Raw genomic sequence first — 22847 nt, forward strand, 5'->3', positions numbered from 1 at the left:
GTACAGAACTGATGTGACCCTTAAATTACAGAGTTTATGTATCATAATTAATATCCAGGCCTTGCAGAAAACAATATTACCTCTGCAGAGCATACCATTTTCTCTATTGATAAAAGTTCTTTACTGAAAACACAATGATACGAGGATGGGTAGGAGTGCCTTCGAGTTGTCCTTGAACATATATACACAGTGGTTAAGAGGAGATTCTTTGATGACTGACAAAAATTCAAGTCTAGTTTGATTGTTTTAATAACATTACAGGTAGGCAGACAAGGCAGGAATTCATATTACCAAAAGAGTTATGTTTCCTAGAGATTCACCAGTTTTGTAGCCTCTACTTATCTCGAGGCAAAGCTGTCTGACAGAGATTCTCTGTTCTGACCTACTCCTATTCTTTTCTCTTTTTTATTCTTCCTCTTACTATAAAATTTGGTAAATTTTAGTTGACAGAACATCTCATAAGTTCCCACCCTGACTTCTTTGCTTATCTCGTAGAGGGAACGCTAAAAAAGAAAAAATATACTTTTTCCTCCCACAGTTTATGGATTACATCCTAGGCAGATGACACATTGGATAACCTCTTTTTTCCAGGATGAAACATATTACAAAAATAAAATACACTCTCACAAATGCCCACCACCTTGAGATAAATAGGTGGATCTCACAATATCTCAGACATCACCTAGGAGAGAAGAAATAAAATCAAGTATTTGGAAGAATACATTAGCTATAACTCAGCATTTCAGAGAGCAACAGGTGTGGGATGTTCTAGAAAAAGAATTTCTGTTCCCTTCCCCCTTTTTATAAAGTATTCTCTCTCAATGATCCCTTCAAAAGATTAATAGCAATAGCACTCATGGTCTAAAGTGCTCAAGATAAAACATGAAAACAAAAACCAAAGCATATATTCTACTAGACAACAAAAACATGTCTCTCCTGAGAATGAATATTTCAACCATTCCAGCTTTTCACACCTGAGAATCTTGGATTCAGTGGATTCTGAATAGCCCAATGAATTAAAATTAAGATGAACTTTTCTCTTCAGTAATAGAATTTGCTAAAATTAGAGACAAATGAATTAGTGTTTCAGTGAAATACATATTTCTATTATAAGTCATATAGGGAGTGGGGTTCCTAAAAGCAGGTGGCTAACTCTATCTACAGCAAACATTTTGACAAGCTCCCACAACATAATACATGGCATCAAAACAATCCGAAGGCAATTCAAACGATATCTTCACGTTAAGCAGCTGAGGCACTGGGCAAGCAAAATCTAATGAAGCTATATTTTCTCTGGAAGGCAATTAGTAAATTGCTCATATTTTGCTGCTGAAAGAATACATCAGCATGAACAGATGGAAATTTAGAATTCCACAAATGGAATTAGAGACATTGATTTAACTTTCACCAAGCAAATGAAAACCACAAAATATGAATTGCTCTTTCTATAATTAAGCACATAATTAGAGTGCATCAAATTCATATCCATTGTAGCTCATGTTTCTTCCTCCTCATTTCTAAATTTATATACATTCTGAGTCTAACAAACCTACTTAGAGTTCAACTCCACACTGAAAGAGTCTTCTATGACAGATAGATGGTACTAAACTATTTCTCAAATTAAGCCTGCCATGGGTCACACTAGCTTTTTCACAGCATGACACATGCTGCAATAATAATAAGAAATCCTAAGACTCAAAGAGGTTGTCCTTGTGTAAGAACAGATGGAGAGAACAGCTGAGGGAGGAATTCAGCCAGTTTATTAACTCCATGTGAGTAGAACAAATCATATTTAAAAGAATTCATAAGGACAGTTGGTCTGAAAAACAGAATTTAAATGATGGCAATTTTAGAATGGAGAAAAGAGAATCATGATGTCTCACAGTACAACATCACTCAGTTACCTCTTTGTCTTTCTATCTCCAGGAAACAAAGGGTCACCAGTGACCTGCACACAGATTATAGACCAAACTGGTGATAGGCACTTGGGAAATACTTGGACTGATTGTCAAATTTAAAATATACAACAAATACTATAACATATTATGGAAATAAAATCACTAACATGCTAAACATTTCAGATACTTGAAATTACTCACATTGTTAGTTATTCTTTTCCTCATTCTAGGATATAGTTTGTCTTACTTGTGAAAATATTTAGGGGAACTTAGATAAAATTTTTGTTTGATATTCCTAAAATGCTAGAAATAACCTGAGAAATCTTTTTGAGAATAAGCCCTTTATGAAAACCTCCAAAGAGATCTTTCCTGAGAAAACTCAATGGATGTGCCTTATCAAGTATAGTAATATGTTTTGTTTATAAGCTTTCCAAGTTGAAATCCAAAGTAGTAAGCATGTTCCAAAAAATCTAAAGAAGTAAAAATGGGGAAACTTACTAAAAGTGCACGCACATCTATAGCATCAAGAAATAAACTAGTAGTGAAATCCAAGGTCATATTCAGCGTGATAGGCACTGTGGATCTTTTCTATTAATAAAAAGCAACAGAGGCTTTTTCTACTCGTGAAATTTTTTTTTTAAAGTTTTCTTATTATTTTAGTGAAATGGAGATTTTCCTTCTTAATAAAAATTTTCAAATTTCTACCAAAAAATCCTTAAGTAACTCAAGTGTTGCACTTTATGCTTATTGAAATATTTGATAGGTATTTTCTGCCACTTGAGAGTTGCTATTAAATTTTATATAATAAACTTCACTTGCAAACTGACTTTCTTCTCAGGCAAGCCAAAGGACAGCAAACAAAAATAATGCCTATTAACTATTTTAAGTACATGACTGTATCCTGTGGGGAAAATCGGGAAACAAAAACAGTAGTTTCAGAATTTCAGATGGATTAGTTATTCAGAAATTGTCTTGAGGACATGCCCTAACCTTTTGGTATCACTCATCAAAGGAAAATGTGACTCACAAAGACTTTAATCCCCTTTCCTCCCAATGGGAGATACAGTCTGTACAGAGAGCTGTTTGCATTTATAACTCATTTAAATCATCTCTTCCAGATACTTCAGGTTTAACTCACAGTGCTACACTCAGACTAACCAATTTAATAAAAGGATTATAAAATATTTGAAGCAAACTTACGTATATTTTATTCAATGGTTTATCTCCAAACAGTAGATATCTACTGATGAACTATTTGAACATTAGATGCATCAAATTCATATTCATTGTAGCTCATAATTTTCTTTATCATTCCTAAGTTTACATATACTGAGTCTAGCAAAGTATATTGCTTCTAGTTATAATCAAATATATTTATAAGCCTATTCTTCACCATGTTGTTTCAGGAATTTGTTATGGATTCAAGAGAATTCAGTAAAAGACAACTGGCTAAACCACAGTTAATAAAGGTAGAAACAATGCGAACGAGAACTCATTCATGGAGTAGATTTAATAGAGCAAGTAACACAGGATATTCATAATCAAATGATATTAGCTTTTACAGTGAAAACATATTTGAGAGAATTAAAAGTCAGTGGTAATAAGGAATGAGAATAACTCCTTCCCATAGTCTTCAATCATGTGAACTATGTTTGAAGGCTTCAGATGGTCAATACATTTATATGTAAATCTTTAAACTACAAATTAAATATTTTTATTTAGTTGCTATAGTAAATAGAAAGATTTAATTCATAGTTTAAAGATCATACACTTTTATGTTTAGTGTAGCAACTTTAGGATTCTTTGGTTTTCAGTAATAATCTATGCATTTGGGTTACCAAACTTGGTCAGCTTGGTCAGGACTTTTTTGTTTGTTTGTTTGTTTGTTTGTTTATTCATTCATTCATTTTAAGACGGTCTCACTCTGTTTCCCAGGCTGAAGTGCAGTGCTGCGATCTCGGCTCACCACAACCTCCCTCTCCTGGGTTCAAGGGATCCTCCTGCCTCAGCCTTCCCAGTAGCTGGCACTACAGGCGGCTAATTTTTATATTTTTAGTAGAGACGGGGTTTCACCATGTTAGCAAGGCTCAGATTCCTGATCTCAACTGATCTGCCCGCCTTGGCCTCCCAAAGTGCTGGGATTACAGGCATGAGCCACCACACCCAGCAGGACATTGTTTTATATTCAGTCAAATAATAGTTTAAAAATCATAGCTAAAAGTAGATAAGCATAACTTGTTAATTATGATTCAAAGCAGTTGATGCATATCTGGTTGAAGATTAGCAGATTCTCACTGCAATTTAGTTATAACTGATTAACATTTCAAGGGACATAGGATTTCAGATTCTACAGTCAGGAAATCATACACTAAACAAGTTAAATAATCAAGTAAGGTAGATGACTCATATTTGGAGGAGTTGATTTTGTTCCTTCAGGAGATGATAAGTTATCAAAGATTCCCATTCAATAAAAATTGCTATTAACTATTGGAAACCTACCAAGAACAATAAAAGCAGAGACCTGTTGTTTTTTTCATTGTTTGTTTAAAAATTCAATGCTGAATCACCATCATCTAGGTCAGTGTGGAACACAAAGTGTGGGCTCAGTCAATATTTATAGAATAAGTGAATAAATACTAAACTGTTAACAAATAGTCAAAGCTTATGTGAATAACTCTGTTGGATAAAAAAGAGAAGAGGGTAAGAAGTGAAGAAGAGACAAAAAAGGAAGAAATTAAAAAGAGGTGAGTGAGAAGAAAGTGACAAGGTCTTTCCTAGCGATAAAGGTCGTTCCTATGGCAGCAGAAGAGTAGATTTATAGCAACCTAAAAGAAAACAGATGGCTGAATCCTTTCGCTCCCCTCAAGTACATGTGGTCCAACATTGTCTCAACAAGACGGTAGCCCTACAACCAACAATTGAAAGAGTGACATCAACATATAAAAGGAAGGAAGCGCACACCTTCAGTGGAAACCCCAATGAAAAATATGCTTCTGCCAAGACTATCAGGTTGGTATAGTACCTGTGATTTCTTGGCAATAAATCATGAAATACTTCAAGAAATTAGATAGTTATTAGGGGAATGCTTACTTCACTGTACGAGGGGAGGTCCCTGAGCACCTCTTTTAACATCTAAAGTCTTCTTCTCTCCAGAGGAATTGTGCTCCGTTCCCTGGTTACTTCTGTTTTACTTAGGGATTTCAGAATTGTGAATAAGGAAAGAATGACCTGGTAAGTGCCAGCCCTGGATACATTGGCCCACAGATGCTGTCCTCCCCCTTTCTTTAGTTGCTCTTTTTCTCAGGGGACTGGACTCTATTAGGCTATATTTCCCAGGTTTGTCTGTCAGCTGCCTTCGGTCTGGTCTCAGCCAACAGGAGGGAGATACCACCAGGAGATAGAGGGGATAATCTAGGACATTTCTCCCCATCCTTTTCTCCAGAAGCAGCTGTATCTTATCTGTGTCTGTGACCCTACCTCCCGCTGGACAGGCCATTACTACCTGGGTTCCAGTAAACCACCCCCTAGCCCTCAGGTTGGTAGTGGCTTCCCATTTTTGCTTATCTCTGTGTTGGTACAAGAGTGTCTGCTTTTGACTTCTGCATTGCAATATGAGAACATCCTTATCTTTGACACCTTTAAATGCCCCTTAGGGTTTCATCTACTTAGCTCTCTGATCTTAGACCACAAGTCTCTCCTGACTGCCCAGCTGGTCTTGACTGCCTGGCCTACATATCTGCACCAGCTCTCTCTCTGGAATGCCCAGATCAAGCTGTGGAACCTGTTCTACTTTGACCACAACCTTCTGATTCCCTTCTCTCCTTTTTCCGATCCCATCTAGTTCTATTCTATTCACCTCATCATGGTTGCTGGTCCTATAACTGCTCAAGGTTGGAAAGTTGCTACTCTGAATGCTGATGTTTGCTGAACTGCAGGACAAAACCACTCTATAATGATCTCTAAATTCCCACTTCAGATTTACCTTGAATAGATTTTAGGCTAATAGGCATAGGCAATATCAAAGTTTACATGTTTGTGTCACAAGAAGATTAAAAATAATCCATATTTCCTGCATGGTTGGTCATCCCTTGAATGCATCCTCTTTGGTAATATCCAGTAAGATATAATGGCAGACAAGAAGATGGATAAAATCATGTCAGATAGTAATTCTGCTCACAGGGCATGAAATCTATGATGGTCTTGTAATAAAATAGCTTAATATAGCCAAGTTAACTTGTTTCTATAAATTCTTTCACTGTAGGCAAAAAAAACATAATCCCTAAAGTACTGAACTAGTAAATAATAATATCAATTAAGCATTTAAGACCCTCTTAATCACTTTACATTATAAGCAAATAGTAAATGTGTAATAGTGTTGACTATTCTGGGTTCATGTTTCTTAGGTGTTTATTTTAATTGAACTTCAGCACTAATACATGTAAGTGTTACTCTGTTTCCCAGGTTATACTCTCACTGGGAATCTGAAGATCAGGTTGTTTAATTCAGGATCTGTATCGGTAGATTAAATTCCCACCCAACCCTTTCCCAATTCCCAAATTAATCTTGAGTTAGGTAAAAAATAACAAGCAAGCTCAGCACTGGTCCTGTTTACCAAATCATCTTCCAGCCAAACTGGTTGAATTAGTTATATCTTTTCTCTTAGTCTAGTTGAGGATGTCGTGTATCCTTAGACTTCCAAACAAAACATTCCCACTCTTTCTGTGGTCTCCATTATAGCTGGAGTACCATTTCCAGGCCTCATTTACAGCATTCTCTTCTGGAACTTTCATTTGGCTGCCACACAGAAAGTCCTACGTTTCCTGCCAGCTGTCCTCTGGGTTCTCAAGTACCCCAGGTTCACCTACTAGAGAAAAGAATTTCAAAATGCCAGTGGCCCAAGCAGCTCTACCTGCCTCTCTGCCCTGATTCCCAGAGTAAGGTTTCAGCCATTAAGAACTGTTCTCTCTGAAACAGAGCCTTCAACACAATGGTCTATCTGGTTGATCACCACTGGCCATGAAGCTTAGCCCCAGTACCTGTCCCATCTTAAGGGATGGTTTCAAGTCTAGCTCCTTCCTTTTAGTCAAGAATTGAGGAATCATGAAGTGTTCTCTGACTCCATATGTTTGTATTAAGCTTCTTCATAATGATTTATTTGAGTTTTGATGTATTTGGTTTTGGCTGAACTCACATCTCCCTCTCCTACTCCCTCTCCCTATGCCCTTGCAAGGAACAAGAACTACAAAATGGAGCCTTTTGGAAGACTGTTGCACTCAGGAGCTTTTTTGAAGTGCTCTGAAATTTCTGGCAGAAATAAAACTCTTTTTAAAAATAGTTACAGCTTATGTTCCTCATAAATCCCCTTCTTCTGTGCCCTGAGAAATAGTTAATCAACTCTTACTTAGCTTGGAGTTCACCCAGATGCTCCTTAAGGGTTCTCTGTAGCCCCACTCTCAGAGGTGAAGCCACCACTGGATCCTAGCAGGGTGCCTCAACTCAATAATCGGATACGAGATAAGGCAACAAAGCTTCATAAACATTGTGTTTTCTTCCAACAGGGCACAAGGAAGATATTAAACCGAGTTCCCCCAAACAATCCCAAAAATCTCCTACTTTTCCCAAAGTAAAGATAATGATAATCAGGATCTGTGGACTCTATAATGTGTCTTTATTTTGGTTTAAACTAATGACATTAGATTCTCTTCAACCTGGCAAAGAAGAGGTAGGTATACATTAAACAAAAGAAAAAGAAAAAAAATGGACCTAAAATCATGTGGGAACTAGATCATTGTCACCATTATTCGAAAAAGAAAGGTTGTGGAATATTTCTGCAATTTCTTGGCCAGCTGGTCTTTTTCACCAGATGCATATATCTTTTTCAAATATCAAAAGGTAGTAAAGCTATGCATGTAAAAGTCATAATAGTGATAGTAATTATAAGTATTATAAGGGTAAGAATAATTTATATGATTCTTACTGACTGCCAAGCACTTACTAAGCACTTCATGCACATTAACTCTTCAAAATCTCTGAATGCTATGCTGTACATATAAGAAGGGAGAACTTTCTTAGTTTAGAAAACTGAATTGCAGAAAGGTTAAGAAACTTGATTAAAGCAAATTAGCAATGGGCAGAACAGAAATTTAAACCTAACTCATCTTTCATACCTATGAAGATGCAAATAACTCAACCAAGTACATTTGTGTATAATATATTTGCCCTCTTGATGAATACTGAACCAGAGTTAGAGCACCTTCTACTTGTTTCATGAAAAAGCATTGACATTATATGTGACTTGTGTGTTCTACTTTGAAACCACACTTTTTTTACTCTAAACATTATTTGAATAAGAACTTGCTGATAATTTGAGCAGTTATTTCAAAATATTTATGTACTATTACTACCTAGATGAATTACTCCAGCTTAGCATCCAATTTTTAAAATTTTCAAACTCATGTGTGCATGACTAATTTTACCTTTTAGAATTGTGACAACATTCATTCATATGCTCTTCTCTTTTGATTTTTGTACTTTAGTAGTTTTGGAAACATGATAAGATAGCTCGTAGTATAACTAATAGCTTCATACACATAGCATATCTATACTCTTTCCACTTTTCCTCTAAACATCACCTTATCACAGTTTGTTCTTTATCCCCTGTCCACTTGCCATTATTTCCATCCAATGAAACTTACTTTTCTTCTCTCTCACCTTTGAATTTCCTTCCCTCCCTACCAGTATGTGAGTTACTTGAAAGCTCTTTGATCAGAATAAAAATTCCAATTATTTGATCCTTCCATTTATTTGGATTATAAAGACATACAGGGGTATATTTTGCAAAACAGTCTTGTCATCCTTGACAGAAGATATGTCACTCTATTATAGCTTTGCCACGTGTCCATAGAGAAAGGTCATCTTATTTTAAACACATGTTCGTATGCAACATGTGTAACAGAGATGTGAATTCTAAGGACACTGCAGAAAGCATAGCTGACTAGGATTCTAGCACCTTCAGGATGTGTCTCCTCTTAGTTGTGACCACTGTAATGCACTTCATAAAGTAATAAATTGTTCTTGCCCTAGGATCAGGATTCCCATCTCTTCACTACAACATGTCTAGATGTAAGACATGTTTGCCCTTGTAAAATCAGTGATCCCAGTCTAGATGTCAAATACTTGCTTGTTCTGTGTATTAACTGACTTCTTTTCCTGGACCCGCAGGCTCTATCAGATCCTTCCCCTAAAATTCATACATCCTGCCTTGTTGCTATCTATGCCCCAGCATGTCAATGTCAAAGTAGTTAAGAAAAAGGCTCCAACTATTTTAGTATCTTAAATTTTATCTTTTCATTCTACAAATAATTTTTTAATAAAAAGTTAAAATTTAAAACAAATTGATACTATTCAGTAAAATGTTGTTATAGATTCCAAGCAACTATCTCTTTTATAGGCAACATAATTACAAGTGAATTACAAATGCAGACTTTATGACTCTAATTAAACTCTAGGCCACAACCCATTAAAAACAGAGTATACGCATTAAGTTAGGTGTAAGAAAAAATAAATATGTCACATAATGAGGCATAAGTTAATATGCCTCAAAATAAATGAGGAGAAACAATTTCAGATAATACATATATTTATATAAAATTTTTATCAACATAACCTAAAATACTTTCTTTAATTTCATCAGACATAAAATTTTTATACTTAATTTTCATATACATATACATCATACTTTCTCTCACTTACTTCATTACTTCGTTCTACCCCAAGAACATCTTTGCAAGTATTTCCCAAGTGTGAGAGACTGGAGGAGGCTCTACATTTTGGTTGTAAGAATATATATTAATTTTTAGTACATTATAATTAAACTCAGAAATATTTAATTGTAGGGATTTTATTTTGTAAGAATCAAATAAAATGATTAAAAATTAACTTGAGGCAAAACGAAATTTCAACATCATTGTAAAACTAACTAAGAGAGCAGATCTTCAAAAAAATGTAGTACAGGATGGTTACACCTCGGTTTCCACACTTGGGAGACTCATTAACCACTTAAGTGTTTGCCCTGAAGTTTGTAAATGCTTAAAGATTGGGTTACATTATGAAAAGGACCTGTTGAATATTGTGTCTGTAAGGTTCAAGTCTACCTAGTCCTCACTGCCACCTTTCATATCTTCTCTAGTGAAGAATGAAGAAATGAGAATTATGTGTTTGAATCTGGCACCTCTGATGTGGAAAAACACATGGTGAAGCAGAGGAAAGAAAACTGAAGGAAAATGAAAACATCCTCAGGAATACGTTGGGGGAAACAAACAGTATTTCAAATGAAAGATTAAGAACAACAAATGGATTTGAAGGTATTATGTAAAAGAAAATGAGATGATTTAGCACAGGTACTCTAAGAATTTGAGAAGTTCCTCATGTTTATGGGAGAAGGTAACATTGCTGATAGGAACATTTAAAGGTGGTACAGAAAGGAAATTCTCATCAGGAGGCCTATAGAACACACATGGGCAACAGCAAGCCCCCCCTGGATCCATACAGAGGAAAGGAGAGGTAAAGATGAAAGAAAGAGGTTGAATAGAAGATATTAAATCGTTGAAAAATAATTTTAAAATAGTTACGCTTCTGAGAAGATTTTCCATGTCTGGGTATGAGACATGGAGATACATCACACTGATCAACCTGAAGTAATCTACGTACTGAAATACCCACTTCTAGTTTATCTAGTTCATGCAAGGTTTCACAAAGCCGCCAATGGTCTTATAAAAGCTTTCTAATTGAAATGGTCTTAAGTATCACATTTTACTAGTGGCAGGTATCTTTTCAAAAAAAAAAAAAAAAAAAAAAGCTAAGCAACTTGTCCTCTGTTGTTTCCTACCACTACGTTTGCATTAGAAGAGGCTGGCAGTCAAATACACAAGAAGAACCACAAGTGTTGGCAATTTAACAGAAACAAATGGTAGTGTGTCATGGACCCCTAAGGCTTGTTGGACTAAATCATACCCTCTTCTAATAAGTCCTGAAAAGCATTTAAAACATATGCTGAAGAAAATAGTTTTTAGAGGGGCAGATAACAGACGTTGGACTTAGAAATGATAAAAATCCATTGTGCATTTTTTTGGCTTCTAGTTCTACTCAGTGTTTTGCTATGAGCTATGATTTGTTTGTGGAAGTAAAGTAAAGGCAGCCTATCTTACCGCCTCCACTTCGGCTGGGTCATACCAGACGTTGATGTAGGGATGCTGTAAGGCGTCGTCCACTGATATTCTTTTTGCTGGGTCAATCACTAGCATCTTTGACAACAAGTCCCTGGCTTGGCTGGCTGAAACAATAAATGAGAGAAACAACTAGTAAGATTTTGATTTCAGTAAGGAAATTTGTTGGACAGAGAGGAAATTAAGAAAATAATGTATGGGATAGTATCTTCCTTCCAAACATCAGGTAAATCCCTTGATGTGATGGAAAAGAAAATGCATTTTACACCTGTTTCTTTGGGTCTCTAAGCCTAAGGCTTCATTCTGAGGATCTCCAAGGGTTATAACACTTTGAGTATATAATTATTCACTCAAACTTCTAAGTAAAATGTATCAACCTGGAGAGTTTATGTAAGCAAAATCATCTTCTTTGGTAACCTGTATGAATATGGGATAAACAGCATAAAGAGCACAGAGTGCAAATGCATGATATTCAACAAATGTCTGGACAGCTGTTTGAAGTTAATCAACACATGTGTCTTTATATTCTCATTCATACAATGGAATTATCAGGATTTTAGTATACAAATTGACTTAAGAGTTTGTATCATACAAATTTCTTTTTCTTTGTTTGTTCATTTGTTTGTTTGTTTGTTTATGTATTTTTGAGACAGGGTATCCCTCTGTTGCCAGGCTGGAGTGCAGTGGAATGATCACAGCTCACTGCAGCCTGTAACTCCTGGGCTCAAAGGATCCTCCCATCTCAGCTTCCTGAGTAACTGGAACTACAGGCATGCACCACCATGCCTGGCTATTTTTTCTTATTTTTTGTAAGGATAAGGTCTCCCTACATTGCCCAAGCTGATCTCGAACTCTAGGCTCAAAGGATCCTCCCACCTCAGCCTCCCAAAATGCTGGGATTAAAGGAATGAGCCACTGCTCCCAGCCACAAATTTCTTATATACATAAAAACAACCAAAGAATTGATGTGATAGAAATAATACCATTCAATTACTGAATTTTATTTTAACATTCTGTAATCATCAGGTATTTTTAATCAATGGAATCATGACTTGATGAAATCCAGTAGCTAAAGACTGAAGCCAGTCTAATGCTACACCAGACACTAATGAAAAACTCTATATTATGTAAATGGTATCATAATTAATTTTATGGTTGTAGGCAGTAACAGTTATAAAATTATATGGTGATAGCATATTTATTTAATAACATTGTTAAAAGACATTAACTTTAACCTCTAAAAACATGTACATTTTTTATTATTATACTTTAAGTTCTGGGATGCATGTGCACAACATGCACATAGTTATACATAGGTATACACATGTTACATAGGTATACACGTGCCACGCTGGTTTGCTGCACCCATCAACCTGTCATCTACATTAGGTATTTCTCCTAATACTCTCCCTCCCCCAGACTTTTACATAAAGTTTTAACAGAAATGAATATCTCAAATCAATATTGTTACTCAACTGATTTGAAAGTTGAATGGTGAAAATATTCAGTTTATTCTAAATATATGGTAAAACATCAAATTAAAGAGAACAAAATTTAAATGGATTTTTCAAAAAATCAACATAGATGACTGTGGATATGTATCAATTTTTATTTAATCAATTTTTCAGATTAAGACAATTTGACTAATTCTACAAATTTGAAAATTACATAAAATATAAAAATCAGGAAATAATATCTAACCCCACTAGTTAGAGGCAATGACTGTGATTATTGGCATATTTTTTCTAGTGCTGTTCATGTATTTTTCACATATTAACCATACTACAGTTAAAATGTAGTAATTAATTTTTTACCTGTAGGTATCTTCTTTTAGTAATTACATGAATAAATATATCTTTTAATTTTCTGAACAAATATGAAAAATCACTAGTTAAATCAACCTTGAGAACTTTTTATTTCTATTATCCATTTTTCTGGGAAACTCAATCCTAGAAACTTATTATCATCACTTTCAAATTAAAACTATGAACTGCACAAGAACAACAAAAATACAGAAATACTTACACATTAATTCAATATTTAATTTTTCTCATTGCCAACGGCCTCCTAATAGTCTAATAGGGCTGTGTTTATTCATTGCTTTAAAGATCTCTTTAATTTGTAACTGATATTACATCCAAATTCATGTACCATTTTCATAGATTCTCTCATCAAATCTATCCATTTCTCTGCTCTTAGAAAGGGCTGGGGTTAGTCGGGTGCGGTGGTGGCTCACATCTGCAATCCCAGCACTTTGGGAGGCCGAGGCGGGCAGATCACGAGGTCAGGAGATTGAGACCATCCTGGCTACCACGGTGAAACCCCATCTCTACTAAAAATACAAAAATTAGCTGGGCTTGGTGGGGGGCGCCTGTAGTCCCAGCTACTTGGGAGGCTGAGGCAGGAGAATGGCGTGAACCCGGGGGGCGGAGCTTGCAGTGAGCCGAGATAGCGCAGCCGGGGCGACAGAGCGAGACTCTGTCTCGAAAAGAAAAAAAGAAAAGAAAGGGCTGGGGTTAGAATGGGCTCTTCATGAATAGGGTCATGAACTACACCAACACCAAATCATCTTGCTAAGAAACAATAATCAATACTATTTTTAGGAAACAATACGGGAAAATGTTTCAATGTTTTATCTTTCATTCTATCATTTGAAAGCAAATGTGTTATGCTCTTTTCCAAACACAGTAGAATACATTATTCTCTTTGGTTATTTGTATATTAACATTACTTATAGTTTTCCAATTTTATATTTAAAATTAAAATCAATTATCAAATATGCAAACTAGTTTATCGTTTACAAAAATAATTGCAGAGATTCAAATTGATTTAAAAAGTATACTCAAGAAACTTGGAATTACATTATGAAGTATAATATCTTAATAGCCTTTTTATTGTGATTTCATACAGTAGTTTAATGAGAACTTTGTTGTCTCTGTATTGCTGCAAGTGTCTTCAAAAGAAGGGATTACTTTTGCTTGATATCTCAATAGTATTACAAAGACATGATTTCTATAAGATCTTTAATTGGAGTATTAGCTTTTTTTCAATCTGGATATAGGCAATGTTGATCTTATCAGCACTAGATTTAGAAATAATTTAGTCCATTGTCAGTAAGAGAGTCTATAGAGGCAGTTGAAGGAAGAAATGCAACTGTGCAATATGTGTCAAGAGCACAGAAACAGTGCTGCACATTTAAAACCCATCAGATAAAAGTTTAGAGGATATGAAAACATCCTGGAAAACAGTGGCACCACATTTTAGCTTCCTCATCTCATTTAAGTCTTCCTTAGCTATACACATTAAGTTTGTAAGTTAAGTCTGCAGATAATTAATTGTCCACATAACATTTAGGACTAAATTTACAAAGCATGTATCCTAAGTTTTCTTTTTTGATAATTTATAGGTACATTTTAAAATTATTATTTTATTATATTTAACAGTCACTGAGCATCCACAGTGAGCCAGGCACTGCTCTAAGTGTTTGACAAATTATTAAGTCCATTAATCCTCCCAACAGCCCTATAAGGTGGGTTTTCTCTACGTTCATTTGTTAAAACAAGGAAAGAAAAATTAGGTAACTTGCTCAGGGTCACACAGATTTTAAGGCATGGGGCAAATTTGAAATGAGGCAGGGGGAAAACAGTCAGATTTATTTCAAAATAAGATTTTCCAGGAGTGTTTTAAATTATAAGAATTTGAGTATTATTATTTATATTACACTTTATGCACTGCCAAATTTATTCCATGTCTCCAAAATAGACTGAGGCATTATTAAGTCAATTCTGTTGGTGAAGATATTTGTTACTCAAGTACATTAACTGCCAACAACATGATAGAAAAAAATGACTTATTAATGGAAGTGTTTATATTGAATAAAAATATGTATGTAAAATCTCATTTGCTATTTTAAAATGAAAAAATTTAATTTAAGCACTCCATAAATTATAGAAAAAGAAGTTCAGACACCTGCATCTCCAAGATTTTACAACTAAACCTTGCACTGAAAATATTTTCCAGGCAATAAAAAGGTTTGGAACAATGATTTCAATGCATATTATGTTGGTTTTTTAGAGTTATATCTCAAAAAATAATTTTAGGATTCTATGTAACCCCCTGTTAAATACCTAGGGCACACCATTGTCACACATTTCATTCTTATTCTTCTCTCTGAATATCCAGACAGGTCTTTTTTTTTTTTTTTTTTTTTGAGATGGAGTCTCCTCACTCTATCGCCAGGCTGGAGTGCAGTTGTGCGATCTCAGCTCACTGCAACCTCTGCCTCCCAGGTTCAAGCGACTCTCCTGCGTCAGCCTCCCGAGTAGCTGGAACTACAGGTGCACGCTACCACCTCCAGCTAATTTTTTTGTATTTTTAGGAGAGACAGGGTTTCACCATGTTGGCCAGGATGGTCTGTCTCGATCTCCTGACCTCTTGATCCGCCTGCCTTGGCCTTCCAAAGTGCTGGGATTACAGGCTTGAGCCACCGCGCCCGGCCCTGAATATCCAGACAATTCTAAACTCCGTGGCTACTCCCCTTTGTAGGAACGATCTTCGAAGAAATATCTTTCTTTAACTTGAGGTTGTGCCAATTAAAGAATTGATCGATGTTTTAGGTGATGGGTTATGCTAAATGCTCTGATTTGACCATTATACCTCTATACACGTTTCAAAATAACCCCTATATCCCACAAAAATGTACTATTATCATGTGTCAACTAAAAATAAAAGGAAAGAACGAGAAAGAGAGAGAGGTCTCTATATCGTGTGCTTGTTTGACCCGTCACCCTCATAGTCGTCCTCAAGTCATTCCTGAAGGGCATACCTTTGAGTTTATTGTGCTCGGAGTCCGCTGGGAAGAGGGAATCTGGGAAGAGCTTGGGGAAGGTGAGTCCCGCATACTTGGGCCGATTCTCCACATAGTTTCTTACTGTGGGTTGCAATTTCTTCATGAATTCTGGACATGGTGTTCCTAGTTGTTCAATTACCTTATTCCACTGGTCAATATCTGAGAATTGAACAGTTAAGGGAAAAAAGAAGTGCAGACCACTAGCCTTTCAACAATTGGGAGACTAACGCTTCTCAAAGTCCTGAACAGTCATTAATTAATGCAACTAGAGTTTTAATAAGCAACAAAGAATGAAAATATAAAAGCAGATATATCAGGCTATGAGTCTTCTTGAAATTTTAAATTCACCTTTGAAACTTACATACTTTTGGAAAACTAGCAATTATTTAACAAAATAAGATATCATGAAATAGTCTTTAGGGTGTACAGATAAAAAGTCATTCAAATAACAAGATGAATCTCATATTCTGCAGATTAACTTCTATATAATCGTGTGTTTTAGAACAAAAATATATAATACACATCATAGTGACATTTTTATCCTGAAGTTACCTCAAAATTTATATTTTTAAAATGATAAGTACACAAATATTTTAGATTACATTCATTTACATTTTCTTAAATTACCTTTAAGATATTTTTTCTTCTCTAAAAATCTGGAATTTTTTTCTATGCATTATGCATGTCAATATAACTTTTATAGTAAAACAACTCATTAGTTCTTTGTCAAATTCCTAAAAACCATATTTATTAAACAAAGAAGCCATCAATTTCATACCTATTGTTTTACTGCTGACATCACGGAATATTGTTTTCAATGAAATAAGAGGGTGAACAGAGGAATGTTCAATTTAAAACAACAGATTTCTATCCAAGTACATTCAAGTTTAGAAAGTACATTAAGCATGGGGAATACCACAGAAAAAATGTTACCTCTCTATGAAAATTAATACCCTTTTAAATTGGAACTAGCTCTTTTGGCAGACATACTCAATGACTGAGATTATCTTTTTCATCTGTCATTAATATTCAATATATCAGAGCCTCGATAATGATAAACGCCATCTACTCTGAAGAACCAACTGGAAATCACTGATTCAAACAGATTTCCTCACATGTGTCAGTGAGTAATAGAGACCTTGGAAATTCCCCCTAAATCCAGTACTGCAAGCAGTATTCTCTCCTACATTGCTTATTCTTCTACAACTCTGTTCTTCGGTGTCAAGTTAGTTAATTCATTTCCACTAAGGTAAGGTGTGACAGTTAAGGGACTCTTACCATAATACTTAGTTGAAGTTTGTCAAGTCTTTACTCCTAGCTATTCAAGAGGTTTGGACTGAAGATTGTCAGTCCTGATTAAAGATAAACTTAACTGTATTTAACAAAAATAAATATGTAATACAAACACAGTAGATAGGAGATTGAACAAAGATAAATCAAACTAATGTGCAAATTCTCTTCTTCCTCCCTATAATCTGGCTGAATAAAACTTAAATTACTACATATTCTCTCAGCTATTGGAATAAAAAATATATAACTATGGACTATCAAGATATGAAATGAATGTGGGAAAAACAATAATACTCCTTTATAAAGCAGTAGCAATCATTAAACAAGAACATGCTTGGATAGAAGCTCATCTAATTATCATGTACATGAGAAAATACAGTGGCAATTCAGAATCCCTAGAAATAACGAAACTAAAACATTATATAAGGTTAGAGTTACAAATTACTCTTAGATAAGAGCCTGTGTTAATACTATGGATATAGGTAAGCTGTAAGTACTTAGACATATTTAAATAGAATACATTAGTGTAGCTAAATAAAACCTAAGTGCTTGTCATTATAAATTATGAAGAGACATTTTTTAAACAGTTAGGTTAGCATGCCCTACCAAGTTATCGTTTCATCATTGGTCAAACTTCCTCAAAATTCTAACCACTTGATGTCAAGCTTAAAATAGAGGCAAAGAAGATGTCAGATTTTCTGTAAATAAGTCATTTAACAAAGTTGGCAAAATAATCCCAACACAGTATTATATCCTAATTACATTTGCTAGAATTATAAAGATATACTGTAAAGAATTTCTTTTAAAGAAGTATTCCCAAACAAAAAAAAATTGATATTTTATATTAAAGTTTAAGGAGAATCAGATATTCTGGAACTTGTTAAATAAGAATTGTTAAAATGTTGCTTTTAATAAATCATAATTAGAGTCTAGAGACATACTCAGTGCTCTTTCCTACCTTAGGTTGCTTTTAAATGAAACACTGTTGTGATTCTTGATGCAATGGTTTACAAAAAGAATGGTGGCAAGAATCTTTATCATTGTCAATGAAATAGTTAAATGTTCATACTGCAAATCTGAGTTACAGTGATCTTTAAAAGTCTGTGTCTTTATTTTAACCAATCCATTTCAAGATTTTTCTTCCCATAAACATATGTGTGTGTGTATCTACATATGGTAAGTACTTGTTTTCAGTTGTTCATAGAATATGAACATGAACAACTATGTCCAATTTAGTTGAGCACACAATTTTTCTTCATAATAATAATTAACCTAAGCCAAGACTGGAAGTCGTACCTCCTGTTTCCAAGTTTAGTGCTTGTTTCAAGTATTCCATTAAGAAAAAAGAGTAAATTTGGAATTTATATGGTAAAAAGTTGCTTTCATTTGGCCATAAAATTAATGGGGTGTTTCGTCACAAGCAATTCCCTTAAAGAATGTTTCTGAAGCCCCTTCCTTAGTCTATCAGGCCAACATATTCCTGTAAAACAACAAATTTTATTAATATTTTATATAGAAAATAAGGTGATCTTTTAAATGGGAAAACAGATTTCCACAATGATTACATTTTAAAAATACATAAAATATTAACTAGATTTTATGATTATATATTAATTGTTAACATGGTAAATATGTTTTTAAAGAATGACCAAAACCATTTTTGTAGAATAATTTATTTGCTTTAGAATACCCATAAATTACCATTTTTATACCACATAGAGTGATACAGATCTTAGCCCTGTGAAGTTATCAGAAAAGCAATAAGTATATTTGTTTTTATATTTTTGATGTACTGTTTCAGAAATTATCACCCTTAACATAAATTATGAAATGTATTGAATACAAATGGAAAAATGGCATTTAATAAGAATTATTTGACAGTAAATCACCTGATAAAAGTCTAAATTGACTACATAAAAGTAGAGTTATATTGCAAGAAGTTCAATTTTATAAGTGGGGCATGATGTCAAGATAATGTACAAATGTGATTATTACTAAGGTCTTCAATAAATACTATTATAATAGGAGAACAAAACAAAGTAAATATGAATAGTAAAAATAAGTACCTGAAATCCTAAGATTGAAAATTTTTCCAATTAATATTATCAATTAGCTATTAACTTACAATTCAAGCACTTCTCTTACTTTAGCTTCCTTTGTTAGGGAACTTTCTAAAACAATAATTCCTTGAACATAATGTATGAAAAGGTCAATTTTGGGGCCTCTCATTGGCACAGGCCCCTTTTAAGACTAATCCTTTTCTGCGTATTGTGGGTCATAATTACGAACATAATTTGTGCCATCTATATTTAAGCCTTCAGAACTTACTAAGTGGAATCATAAGGAACTATTTAATGGCCTCATCCAACTGTCTCCTTTGAATGACTGTATCTTCTGTTTATGTTTTCTTCTATCATTGATTGCTTTTTGTTACTATGAATGTGATTTCCAGAGCTGACAACTCATAGTTTCTGACTTGCTTTCTACTCTGCTCTAGGCCTTATATAAATACTTTATGCAGAAATTTTCTGACTTCTCTTTGCAATTTAAAGAACATCAGTGTTTATCTCTAAATTCTTAGCTATGTTCCTAAAGACAATATTGCCTAATAGCAATGTCGGTATAGAATAGTTCCAGGAGAGGCTTTTATCATGCACACCAAACAGCTGTTTAGGCACAATGTTGAGTAGGCTTGTGTGGCTTTATATTAGCTCCATAGGAAAGACTTCTGTGATCAATTAGTAATGTCTGCAACAGATGCACAATAAGGAAACTGAAGCACATGTGCCATGTGTTAGGTATCATTACATTAAACTGTGTTTCCCAAACTCAAATACTCATAACGTAGGGAACTTATAAAAACACATATCCCTTCTTCCTGCTCATCTACAAGATTCTGAGTCCACAGGTCTGGGCTGATATCATAAAAACATCAGTGGTAATTGTAATCACGGATGGGATTATATTTTGAGAAATGCTCATGTAGAATATACGAAAAATTCTCTTGTGAGTTACTCAGTCTAGATGCTCTAAGAGTAAAATACTAACATGTTTCAGTTTTATGACACAAATTAGAATAGGATCAAATTCACCAAGAGATTATTCCACACTTGTTTGTTGCTGAAAACTTGGGGGTCATTCACCTGAGAATACTCGGAGAAAGAAAAGTGCTAATCTTTACTTCTTTGACCCATGTACTTTTCCTGCAAAGGACATGGGAAATTATAGTAAGTGGCACACGTAGGCTCCCAGGAGAGGGAGAAGAACTCTGCCCCTCATCATCTGTGGGAGAACTGAAATTGTATACTGCTATTACCTGGGGAGTACTACCCATGGGAAGTTCTAATTATAGTTCTTTGTGATTAAATTTGTTAAAAGAATTTTTTTCTAAAAACAATTACAAAGAAATACATATATATACACACACACACACACACATATATACACACACATACAAACATATGATAGAGTTCTGAATCTAGATTTTTCATGGTTATGTTTCAAATTGTTTTGTTTCTTTAAAAATGTTTTTAGGGGCAGGCACAGAGGCTTATGCCTGTAATCCCAGCACTTTGGGAGGCCAAGGCAGGAGGATCACCCGAGGCTGGGAGTTTAAGACCAGCCTGACCAACATAGAGAAACCCCTTCTCTACTAAAAATACAAAATTAGCTGGGCATGGTGGCGCATGCCTGTAATCCCAGCTACGCAGAAGTCTGAGGCAGGAGAATCACTTGAACCCATGAGGCACAGGTTGCGGTGAGCAGAGATAGCGCCATTGCACTCCAGCCTGGACAACAAGAGAGAAACTCCCCCCCCCCAACAAAAAAAGAAAAAGAAAAATGTTTTTAGGGTATTTTATATTTTAAAATGTTATTTTCTTCTCAAAAGTCCTTGTCAGATTCTGGTAACAGGATATATGAATAAGTGACTTAATGAACAATTGCAACTAACATCTGTTTTAATTATAAATGAGCATAGGAAGAGGAATTATAAGCCAAAACATGAAGCTGGCAAATTAAGTAAAAGGCTATTTGTACACTGGTCCTACATATTGCTAGAGTTATAATATGGGACATGGAATATCCAAGGCTAATGTTTGAAGCATGATATAAATATAATCAGTATTATAATCTATCTTTACTTACAAATCAAAAAATGGAGAGACATGTAACGTATAAGCAAATCCAATATATATTAATATGTGTTACAAAGGCAGACTTTTCATTAAGCTATTGAAGGTTAATCTTTGGGGTGTCTCATTTGCACAGGCCTCTTACAAGACTAATTTTTTATTTTAATTTTATTTTTTGTAAATAGCCCCCACCTTCAGTTGTATGATATTCTGACCTCAAAAATTTTGGATTTGATTTTCTCAGCATGTGATAGTATTTTGAAAATGGGAAGAGGCCTTGGAGATCATGTAATTTGGCATCTCTATTTTAAAGCCGAAAAATATTAAAGTCCTTTTCAATCTGGTAAATAATTATAAACAAAGAAGCTAATACAAACAGCCTACACTAATAGAAATACGGAATCTACTTAAGAGAAATTTAAGGACACTGTAGAAATTTAAGGACACTGTACTCTGTTCTGTAAGACCAAATTGGGAAAGTTACTTTCATTTCTGTGTATAACACTACATACAACGGAAGTTAAGAAGAGGCAATCAAGCTTATATGAAGTCAAGAAAACCTGCCACTTGAAAAAATTTTTGATATTTAAACTTAAAAAGGAAGATAGAAGTAATCCCTGCCCCCATCCTAGCATTTTGGTTTCTCTTATTCTGTAGCTATTATCACCTTCTTCTAGTATCCTGGACTTTTCAATGTAAATATCATGGTAATAAGAATTTTTGTCTGTTTTGTTCACTAATATATCTCTGGAGACAAAAAGTACTCAGTACATAGTAGGTGCTCAAAAATATTTAAGATATAAATGAATGTCTATTTTATGTCCAGAGTTTTGTACAGACATAATATAAAGAATGGAAAAAATAAAATATTCAAATAAACGATAGCTGAGAAAATCCAGTAATTGAAGAAAGGTTGGAATCTAGGAAACAATGACACACAAGGAAGATAAATAACAAGAAATCTATGCTGGGTGCGATGGCTCACTCCTGTAATCCCAGCACTTTGGGAGGCCGAGGCAGGTGGATCACGAGGTCAGGAGATCGAGACCATCCTGGATAACACGATGAAGCCCTATCTCTACTAAAAATACAAAAGATTAACCGGCTGTGGTGGCGGGCGCCTGTGGTTCCAGCTACTCGGGAGGCTGAGGCAGGAGAATGGCGTGAACCTGGGAAGCCGAGCATGCAGTGAGCCAAGATCATGCCATTGCACTCCAGCCTGGGCGAGAGGGCAAGACTCCCACTCAAAAAAGAAAAAAAAAAAAAAAAAAAGAAAGAAAAGAAAAGAAAAAGAAATAAAAAAAGAAATCCATGCCTAGTCTCATAGTAGAGAAACAGCAGATAATCAAAGACCAAGAAAAAAAATTCCAAATAAAGGAAAATGACAGTTTAACTCCTAAAATGACTATTACACTGACAACTAATTATTCACCAGCAATACTGTAAACAAAAA

At 34.7% G+C, this 22847-nt stretch overlaps 1 protein-coding gene across 9 annotated transcripts in view; it reads right to left on the reverse strand.

The window, feature by feature from the left end:
• Nucleotides 1–22847, reverse strand: part of MAPK10 (mitogen-activated protein kinase 10) — a 339249-nt gene that overhangs the window by 36093 nt on the left and 280309 nt on the right. For all 9 annotated transcript variants that reach the window (XM_037986452.2, XM_007999142.3, XM_073017471.1 and 6 more), the window contains 2 exons: nucleotides 15948–16130; nucleotides 11105–11229 (listed from right to left, as the gene is read on the reverse strand). In XM_037986452.2, coding sequence (XP_037842380.1) covers nucleotides 11105–11229; nucleotides 15948–16130 — 308 coding nt within the window. The remainder of the gene's footprint in view (nucleotides 1–11104; nucleotides 11230–15947; nucleotides 16131–22847) is intronic.

Source organism: Chlorocebus sabaeus, chromosome 7 (assembly GCF_047675955.1).
Source record: "Chlorocebus sabaeus isolate Y175 chromosome 7, mChlSab1.0.hap1, whole genome shotgun sequence".
NCBI lineage: Eukaryota > Metazoa > Chordata > Mammalia > Primates > Cercopithecidae > Chlorocebus > Chlorocebus sabaeus.